Source organism: Sinocyclocheilus rhinocerous, unplaced genomic scaffold (assembly GCF_001515625.1).
Source record: "Sinocyclocheilus rhinocerous isolate Xijiao unplaced genomic scaffold, SAMN03320098_v1.1 scaffold391, whole genome shotgun sequence".
Classification (NCBI taxonomy): domain Eukaryota; kingdom Metazoa; phylum Chordata; class Actinopteri; order Cypriniformes; family Cyprinidae; genus Sinocyclocheilus; species Sinocyclocheilus rhinocerous.
The window spans coordinates 70,341-80,717 of record NW_015656602.1 but is presented as its reverse complement, the minus strand read 5'-3'; the positions used below and the strand labels follow the sequence as shown (position 1 = coordinate 80,717).

Here is a 10,377-nt window from a genome sequence, read left to right as displayed (position 1 = left end):
CTGACATGGAAGGTTTTTACGATGCCTTTGTTTATTTTATGTATTTATTCTTTTTTTAACCAATTTTTTTTTTACTAATTTTATTTATTTAGTCACGTGGTTACATTTGCAACAAATGCTCTTGGTTAAATGCTTCATTAGCATCACAGAAAATAATTTAGTTAAATAACTAATACTTTTGTTCATAAAAAAAACAAACAAAAAACGTGTGCTGATAGTAGCTTACAATATTTTTACATGATTTTCTTTGGTTGTAAGCAACACAGACACTGTTGATAGCACTTGTTTTGAATCTGAAACATTTCACTGATTTAACAGCGAAATGTTTCAAGCTGCAAATGAATGCCCCAGTTGTATCATCTGCTGATCAAGCGCCAGAACGAGACAGAAACTCACCGTGTGAGCAGGGAAGAACCCGCAGCTTGTCGCCCTCCTCATACTCATCCAAACAAATGGCACACACATCGTACGAATCACCTGGGAGGAACGAAGAAATAATTAACTGTACAGGTATATAAATGACAGTTTTACCTCATTTTACATCAGTGTCTTTGATAGAAGGCTTTCTGATTTTCACACTTGCAGCACTTGATTGATAAGCGTGCAGCTTCTGGGTTTCGGGGAAGAAGGAAAGCATTCCAGGCTCAATAAGTCCAGGAATTAGTCCTGCCCTCCCTTTAAATTCCTTTCCACCAATGAAGGAGCCGCTCCGCTGATGCTCGGTGTTTATATAAGCGGTAAACGAACACAAACGGCCGTGGCTGCATGTGACCGTACAAGGAGAAGCTCGTATCTGTCACTGCAGGATGCCTCCGACTCAATGTTTGGTTGAAGAGTTCACAGAGACGGCAGGTCTGGTCGTTTGCAACAGAAACAACTCGACTCTTTATGAAGCCAATGACCTTTTGGACCAAATTCTTCATTCGTTCTGAACTGGTGATATTTATGGTTTAAGGAAAAGCCTGTATCTACTGGGTTACATGTTCGGAAGGCACTTCATAATATAGTTTACCATTACCATGTTTAAACTGCTATCCAATATTAGTAATATATTTGCGCTGATTTCTTTGGCAATAGAAAACGAACCAAAATTGTATCATGTTTTTTCTTCTTCAGATTTGACTATAATCATCGTTTTTCCCTCACGATCAAGTATCCTCAAGATCACATCAAGTAGACTAGCGATTCGCAATGATCGTAGTAGACGTATCCAATATTCATGATATAATTGCACAAATTCTTTGGCAATAGAATATTAACCAACATTGTATGATAAGCTTTATTTATTTGTTTGTTGAGATTTTACTATATTCGTTGTTTTTCCCCCCCGTGATTTAAGTTTCCTCAAGATCATGTCAAGAAGATTTTGACTTTGCAAATTCAGTAAATGTATCCAATTTTCATGATATATTTGCACAAATTTTTTTTTTGGCAATAGAAAATTAACCAAAATGGTTTCAATTTTTTAAACAATTGTATTATATGTTTTTCCCCCCACCATTAATTTTCCTCAAAATCACATCAAGTAGACTTGAAATAGTGATTCGCAAATGTTTTGATTTTGCAAATATTCATGATTTATTCGCACAGATTTTTTGGCAATAGAAAATGAATCAACATTGAGGGTATTGTTTTTTTGTTGTTGAGATTTTACTATGATTAGTTTTCCTCCCATTAAGTTCTCAAGATTACGTCAAGTAAGACTAATGATTTGTTTTTTAATTTGCAAATTCATTACACACATTCAATATTCGTAATATATTTGCAATGACCTTTTGGCAATAGAAAATAAACCAACATTGCAAGTATTATTTTTATTTTTTTTGTTTTTTTTTGAGATTTTACTATAAATAGTTTTTTTTTTTTAACCCACCATTAAGTTTCCTGAAGATCACTTCAAGTAGACTAGCATTTCACAAAGTTTTTTTGAATTTGCTAATTTGTTAGACATATCCGATATTCGAGATGTATTTGCAGTTTGCGCATCTGATTCACTTCAACCTGATTCACAGATTTATACGTCTGATTCATCAATTTGTCTGATTCATCAATTCAAATATGTATTATACAAATTTATATGAATGAAAATGAATATTTATTATTTAAATTACTTTTTTTAATTTGTGAAAGAATATGCAAAACATGTAATATTTTAAACTTGTTTTCAATGTTTAATACTGATATTAAAAATATCTTACCGTTTCATTTCTTAAGCATTTTGTATCTCTACTCAACAACATTGTTTATACGGAAAAAAATGTTTCCTCTAACTTATAAAAAAAATATATAATAACAAAGAATCTTTCAAACTAGTATTTTAATAAATTAGTGTTATAACTATTTTTATATGATATATCTCTCAAAGGTGATATATTGAAATGCTCTCCGTTACATAGAATAAATCAACAAGCTTTGAACGCGGCTCAGCCAATCAGAATCAAGGACCGGAACTCTCCGTTTTATAAATAGTATGAGACGTCTATATATAAGAGTTTAAATCTCAAGGTCTGAATCCCTGAGATGTTTTTATCAGCCTGCAGCGATGTTTTCTGGTGTGTGTCGTATAACGGCGGTGACAGCAGCTGTTTGTTCTGAGTCTGCGGACCAGCTCACTGTCCCCGCTGCTCAGTGAGGCAGACTGCAGCGGCCGGCAGAACAGATGAATCAGCACAGCGGCCGGATGAAGAAAACCAGTGAGTCAGCAGAGGCCATGAGCGGGAAGCAGAGCAGGTAAACATCAGGGTGAAACGCACACGTTTGCTGGACTGGGATTCAAAAGCCTCTGTAATGTCAATGCAGATGAAACAACTGCTTGTGTTAAATATGTTATGGGGTAAGATGTGTCAGTGGGTTAATCTAGCAAACGGCAGGTTTTCTAACATATATATATTTAGAAAGGACTCGCCGTATACATGCTTTGGAGTAAGTTGCACCATCAGCTCAAAAAAAAGGCTTTTCCTCTAAATGCCGATTTGCTAATATTCTGAAAATTAAAAATGTCCTGGCTGATTTATGAAAATGTAAATAATGTGCTGCAATTCATGCCGTATTTAGTATATTTACTGGGAATTTCCTTTCTGCAAAGAATGGGTGTATTTAAATACGCATAGGGTCCCTACTAGACAAACAGTGTGTGAACAGTAGTATGTCCGAATTCACAGGATGAGCTACTACTTATGCTGAGGTTCTTCAGTGCACATCTGACAGACACTTTACTACCCCATGAGGCCACAGCAGAGAATTTCACTGAAGCGATTAAAGTGAAAATGTCCAGTATACAACAGAGCCTACTGGACAGAATACTGTATCCCACAATGCAATGCACTTCAGTGATAAGGTCACGTGACAACTACTGATTGAAACAATTATCGTTGCAAAACGTGTACCGATGAATTGTAGGCTGTATGTAGTGTTGCACAGTATTTAGTAAATTATAAACTAGTATCATATGATCACTTTTTATGTAGTAAACTGTAAATATGATTCAACTCCAAAATTAGTTTGGGTTGTGCTTTATTTAGATCTCCAACTAGCACCACAATTAATAAACATGTTATATACTATGTAAATAATATTAATAAAATATGATGTAAAGACAAAAAATGTAATATCTAAGTTCTCCACTCGGGGTGTCACAATATAAGGGTAACTGATATAAATTTTAAAAGGAAAGAGCACAGACAAAGCCTTATTTTGTTTATATGAAGATATTTCTTTTATTTGCGTTACTTATTTAGTTGATTTGGGGCTTGTTTTAAAATGTTAATTTAGTTTTGTTATTTACATTAAATTTAAATTTTGTCATTTAGCAGATGCTTTTATCCAAAGCGATTTACAAATGAGGACAATAGAAGCAATCAAAACCAACAAAAGAGCAGTAATATGCAAGTGCTATATTAGTATATTATTATAGTGTTATATTTCAATTTCACAAAGAAACATGCAGCATTTTGTCCAAGCAATAATAAAAGGACACATTTATTTATAATTTGTCTTAAACCTCATTTTGTACAAAAAAAAAAAATCGTGAATCGAATCGTGAGTTAAGTGAATCGTTACATCCCTATGATACTGTGTTAATACTACACATTAAACAATAATATCAGATGAATATACTCCAACACAGTAGGTGGCGCTATTGCACCTTACCTCTGATGCCACCCATCGTAACAAAAATGAAAGATGATTATTACTGTCACAAAAAATACACGTCAGATAAGATTAAAGATGAAAGCAAGAGACTCTTTCGCAGCCGGAAAAACTTTGCTAGCCAATGAGCGAGTTTTTTTCATATTCCGTAAAAAAGAAGGGTGTCCGTTCACACGTAATGATGATAACTATAACGATAACTAAAAAGTTTTTTTAATTGTTCTAATTCTATATGAACAAAGACACATCACAATTATAATGATAACGACAGAGGAACGATATGTTCAGAACGATTTTTCCAGCAGATGAACGATTAAAACACTGACAGCCAATCAGAATCCATCCTGCTTTAAAGAGCTTGAGCATTTAAAGCGGCAGATGACAAAACTGCAGTGCGTGCTTATAATAAACAGCGTTATCGTGCGTTGGTGTGGACGCTAATATAGTTAACGTTACCGTTACAGTTATCGTTCTTGATGTGAACGGGGCTTTAAAGCGGCAGACGACAAAACTATCATCCGTTGGAGTGGACGTTAATATAGCTATCGTTATAGTTATTGTTTTAGTTATCTTAACGGTTATCATTCTTGGTGTGAATGGGGCTTTAAAGCGGCAGACGACAAAACTGCAGTGCACACTTATAATAAACAAAACGTTACTGTGCATTGGTGTGGCCGCTAATCGTTATAATTATCGTTATAGTTATCGTTCTTGGTATGAATTGACATTTACACACCTCAGTCTGCAGGAAGTGCTGATTAACAGTTCTTTTGAAGTGTTTGAACAGGTACGGTCATAAATTACAAACGTAGTTATGAATTTCACTAATAGCGAAATTAGCAAAATTTCTATAGATGTTGCGATAATATTGTTATCATGAATTCTATTGGCCAGGATAATCTTGTAGTGAAATTTTGATATCCTGACAGCCCTATCCTCCACTATAGTCATTTAAACATTCAAATAGAAAAGCTGCCTCGCTCATGTCCACATGTTTTGCATAAAGAAAATAAAGCCTATTTCTGAACCAATTTTAAGTATGCGTCCTGGTAGCATTTACTTGTTGTTGATAAATTATCCATATGTCGTCTGGTAAATATGTACGATGGAAACAATTACAAATGACCTTCACGCTGATATGACTCTCATTTGCTCTGAATATCTGAAGCGTAAAAGACGAATCGGACACGTTCTGCTGCCGACGGCCCGCTGTACACCTTTCATCGGTTTAATGTTTGAAAAAGGATACGTGAACACAGGTGTCTGTAACCAGACCGCACACTTTCCTTATACTCGGTGAAAGTGACGTCTGACACCTTCTTAAGGAGGAACGTCTGCTTTCACATTCACAGCCGAACGCATTTCTAATGCTGGCACTATGAGCGAGCTGAACAGGATGCTCATTCATGCAGGCACACAGTGAATGGTCAATGGTCACGGTGTTGATTTGGTTGTAAAATGGCTTGATGATTCACTATGAGGAGGTGGAAACGCCGAGAGCTACGGCGCGGGAGGGGAATTCAAAAATATATAGTGTTCTGCGTACTAGAGAAGTGCTGCAATATTTCTGGTACATACAGGAAATAAGTAATAAGTGGAAGCGCATACAAAAACAATGAATTTTCCCACAAGACACAAATCAGATGGCCATTTTAAGTGAATTTGATTGGGGTCTTTGACATTAAATTCAATAAACATTGACATTTTACAACTGACGTTAACGTTTTACAACTTTGATTTTTTTTACAAAGTTCATTTGTTTTTAAAATTTATTTTTAAAAATAATATATATATATATATATATTTCAGTATTTATGTATTTGCTTTGAAATGGCTTTTTATAGTTTCCAGAGGAACTATGAATTGATTGTAGCTAACTGAATTTAAAATGGACCGTCTGAAAGAACTGATTTGCTGACACGAATCAAACATGTTAAATCTTGTTAATGATGTTTAAATCAGATTCTAGGACTATTAAAATCTCTCATTCTGGTGAGCCGGGACAATTTAATGGTCAAACCAATAGTGAATAAAAATCTTTGCAATAATTGTACACTACTGTCAAAGCGCCGGGGTTGGTTTTTTAATGTTTCTGAAAGAAGTCTCTTCTGCTCACCAAGGCTGCATTGATTTGATCAGTAATACAGGAAAATCAGTAATATTGTGAAATATTATTATAAATTTAAAGAACTGTTTTCTATGTGAATGTATTGTAAAATGTAATATATTTCTTGTCTTGTCAGTCTTGTGTCACATGATCCTTCAGAAATCATTGAAAACAGTTGAGCTACTTCATATTTTTGTGGAAACTGATATTTTTCCCCAGGATCCTTTGTTGGATAGAAAGGTCAGAAGAATAGCATTTATTTGAAATAGTTTTTTTTTTTTCTTTTTCTGTCACTTATGACTAATTTAATGAGTTCTTGCTGAATAAAAGTATTAATTGTTCTTCAAAAAAATAAAATAAAAATCTTAAACTTTTCGTATGATATATTTTAAGTATTTGAATGCTGAACCACAATATATTCCAAGTGTCAGATCTTATTGAAGACGTGTCTTACCTTTCTTATACTTGTGAATTGGGAGTTTCTTCAGTTCTTGTCTTGTCAGTCTTGTGTCACATGATCCTTCAGAAATCATTGAAAACAGTTGAGCTACTTCATATTTTTGTGGAAACTGATATTTTTCCCCAGGATCCTTTGTTGGATAGAAAGGTCAGAAGAATAGCATTTATTTGAAATAGTTTTTTTTTTTTCTTTTTCTGTCACTTATGACTAATTTAATGAGTTCTTGCTGAATAAAAGTATTAATTGTTCTTCAAAAAAATAAAATAAAAATCTTAAACTTTTCGTATGATATATTTTAAGTATTTGAATGCTGAACCACAATATATTCCAAGTGTCAGATCTTATTGAAGACGTGTCTTACCTTTCTTATACTTGTGAATTGGGAGTTTCTTCAGCTGGTCCTTGCGTAAGCGACTTCTCCTGGCTCTATGTCTGTCCTGAACAAACTTTGTGATCTGAGATTGAAAAGATGTAAACAACTCAGTCAAGGCTAATATATTTGGTTGTTTGCTCATATTTTTTTAAATGACACACAATCATGACTCACCATGAAAACTACAATGAGGATGAGGCAGATTCCAACAATGATGAGGAATGGGATCAGATAATATTCCAGAGGCAAACTGAAGTCCGGCATGAGAATCACATGACCACTGAAAACACGAAGCAAGCCTGTGAGTGTGATGCTGCTTTTATACGACAGGACTTATAAACAGACTTTAATACTTAAAACTCATTATGTATGTATTATTTGTATTAAATACATGTATATTTTATTATATATAATTAAATAAATCAACATTTTAATTTAAGTCAGTAATGTTTGTGTGAACAGCAGACTTTTTATAGTGTCATATGACTTGGAGCGCCAGCGCAGCTGAATGCATCAGATGTTTCTGTTAAGTAACCATCTGAACAGTGAAGTATTCAGCAGTGAAATCAGAGCCCTCACCCTTTCCCATAGATGTAATCCTCTTTGAGAGAGTTGGCCACTTCTTCACCAATAAACACTGAAGGAATGTCTATCTGCTTCAGAATATCCACTGCAAAAAACGAAAAATACCAACGTACATTAACCAGATTTGATTCTGATTCACTTTGATTCTTCAAACAAATACATGTTAAATAATTATGAGTGTGTTTTGAAAAATGTAAAATAATATTTATTTTGAATGTATGCCCTTTTTTAAGGAATAGTTCACTCCAAATAAATAAAGGAATGAAAACTGCAAGTTTTATTTAACCCTCCTCCTCCCCAGCACCACCTGTCTAGTAGAGGTGTAACGATTCATCGATATGGATCGATACGATGTCTGACGATACGATGCATCGATGCCACGCGTAAAATATCGATATCTGTAGTATAAATAAGCACCTTTATTTTGGCACTGTCCACATTTTCACAAAATGTCCGTCTAAGCATCACCGCCAACGCGTGCATTCTCGTTCACATCTATAAAATGCTGTTAAATCTATTTTCAGTGTTGTCATGATTGAAATATGCAATTCTCGGTCAGAATTCATAAATACAGCATCGGTTATTAGCAACACAGGGGCCGAGGTTTGTGAATCACAGCATTGTCCCGCAGCAGAACACATGAGCGCGTGTCTCCGCTGCATGTTTTATGCATTCGTGCGCAGGAACTTACGATCATTGGATCCCATGCTGATTAAGTCATCAGAGTCCACATTGTGGACAATCGCCGCCTTGTAGCCGGCCTTCTGTGCATGGAGGACCTGAAGAAGGACGAGGACAGAGACAGTTCAGATAAACACAGGCGTCATGCATGCACTCCTCCAACCCCCACACACACAAGTCTTGTGTGACACATGTATTGTGTATTCACATGTACACACTGGTTTAGCTCAACAAGAACACGTCTGGATCAGAGTTCACCTCAAAATATAAAGAAATAAATATTAAAACATTTGTATGCTACATTAATAAATCTAATTACTGTAATGTAAAATTATTCGTATACAATTTTTGATAAAGCTTTTAAAATATTTTTATACAAAGTTGTCAAGTATAAAAATATTTTAAAAACTCAACTGTTTAACTCTAGGGGAGCTGGAAAATGAGCCTATTTTCAAAAATAGTGGAGTGCTCCTTTAAAGCTGTTCTAAATAAAATAAATAATTGTATTACAGTTTTTTTTACTCTAATACAGTAAAATTACTGTATTACAGTAATGAGAATCAACAATGAGAATAATGGGAAAATCACAGAAAACCTCAAAAGTGAAACATCTGGACACATTACAGTAATGATGATATCATCTGGCATGAAAATGTCACTTAATTGCTCTTAAAAATTATTTAATTTATGCAAAATAGGGTTAAAACATGATTATGTTATTATATTCATAAACTTTTCTCATTAAGGCATCAATTCTATTGTTTTGTAGAGTGCAAGTAAATGTTTTCAGAAATGTTGCAATAAAATTAGCTGAAATTAAAAAAACACTTACTGTACTCAACATTTACTATCATACATTTACAAAGAAAAAAAAACAAGGAGACATAATGCTAATAATTTCACAGGCCCATGAGTTGTATCACCAGTAAAAATATATATAAAAATAGAACCATTATGCCATAAAGTTTTTCTTTAAGGAACATTCACACCAACAGTGAACTTCAGTAAACTTGATCATTGCAGATATTTGCGCAGTAGTGAGGACAAAACACGAAAGAGCATCTGAGTGTGTGTCAGAAACATTTCAGCTCAGCCTGAGGTTGTTGTTTTTTGCTATCATTCGTTTTCAACAGCAGCCACTAATGGCAGAACTGAGACTTACAGGATCAGATCCTCACTTTTAAAATGCAACACAACCAAGACGCCTAAATCTACTCAAAATACATTCTAGTGCTGTAACACTGTATATATAAAGGTGTGTGTGCTCTCGTTAATGTGGTCTAGAGTGAGATTCCTGCTGTACTGATTAGTGAATGTTTGCACAAGCAGTGATAAACACATTCAAGACATTCCTCAGACAGGAGGATCACCGACATCTATCACACTCACCTCACGTGAAGCTCACAGAAATAACAATATATATCTATCAATATATATGGTTATATCTGGGCAATATATCTATCAGCTATAGATATAATATCATCACGTGAACTAACTATCATAATGGACTCAATTAGAAAATATGTTCCACATTATGTTATGCTTTTGTTTCTCTACACATCTTAAACAGGTGCACAAATTCCACAGCGCTGTCGATGATTAACGGTTTATTGTGGTATAGGAAAAATATTGTGAACGCAGTGCCACAGGCGTTACACGGAGCTGTTTGGAAGTCGTCCAAAGTCCCAGAGATGAACAGAAACTGCAGGCAGACCTCTTGCAGCATGAAACGTGTGCGCAGCGAAGTGTGTCTTGGAGAGCGGGGGCTGATTTTGCATTTAGGAGCGCATTTGCGTACTTGGACAGAGGCGTTTCTATGTTACCCGTGTTTGTAGTTTTAGTAGTAGGAGGAGGACATGTTTAAAATACATTAGGAATTAAAAATGCATTTTATAATTTATAAAATACGTAATTAAAAATATTTAGTATTTTTTGTAATAATTGATTTTTTTTATCGTATTATGTATTATATAATTCTAATAAATAGTTTATAACTGATAAAAATGATACAACTGACACACT

General features: G+C 34.4%; 1 protein-coding gene across 1 annotated transcript in view; it reads right to left on the bottom strand.

Annotated features, from left to right (window-relative positions):
* LOC107720392 (E3 ubiquitin-protein ligase RNF13-like) overlaps positions 1-9,731 on the bottom strand; it is a 10,969-nt gene extending 1,238 nt beyond the window's left edge. Inside the window, exons 1-6 of the mRNA XM_016528083.1 lie at positions 9,726-9,731; positions 8,366-8,453; positions 7,669-7,759; positions 7,264-7,369; positions 7,078-7,171; positions 397-477 (exon numbers count right to left, since the gene is read on the bottom strand). Of these exons, the coding sequence (XP_016383569.1) occupies positions 397-477; positions 7,078-7,171; positions 7,264-7,369; positions 7,669-7,759; positions 8,366-8,453; positions 9,726-9,731 (466 nt within the window). The remainder of the gene's footprint in view (positions 1-396; positions 478-7,077; positions 7,172-7,263; positions 7,370-7,668; positions 7,760-8,365; positions 8,454-9,725) is intronic.
* Positions 9,732-10,377: the final 646 nt, after the last annotated feature.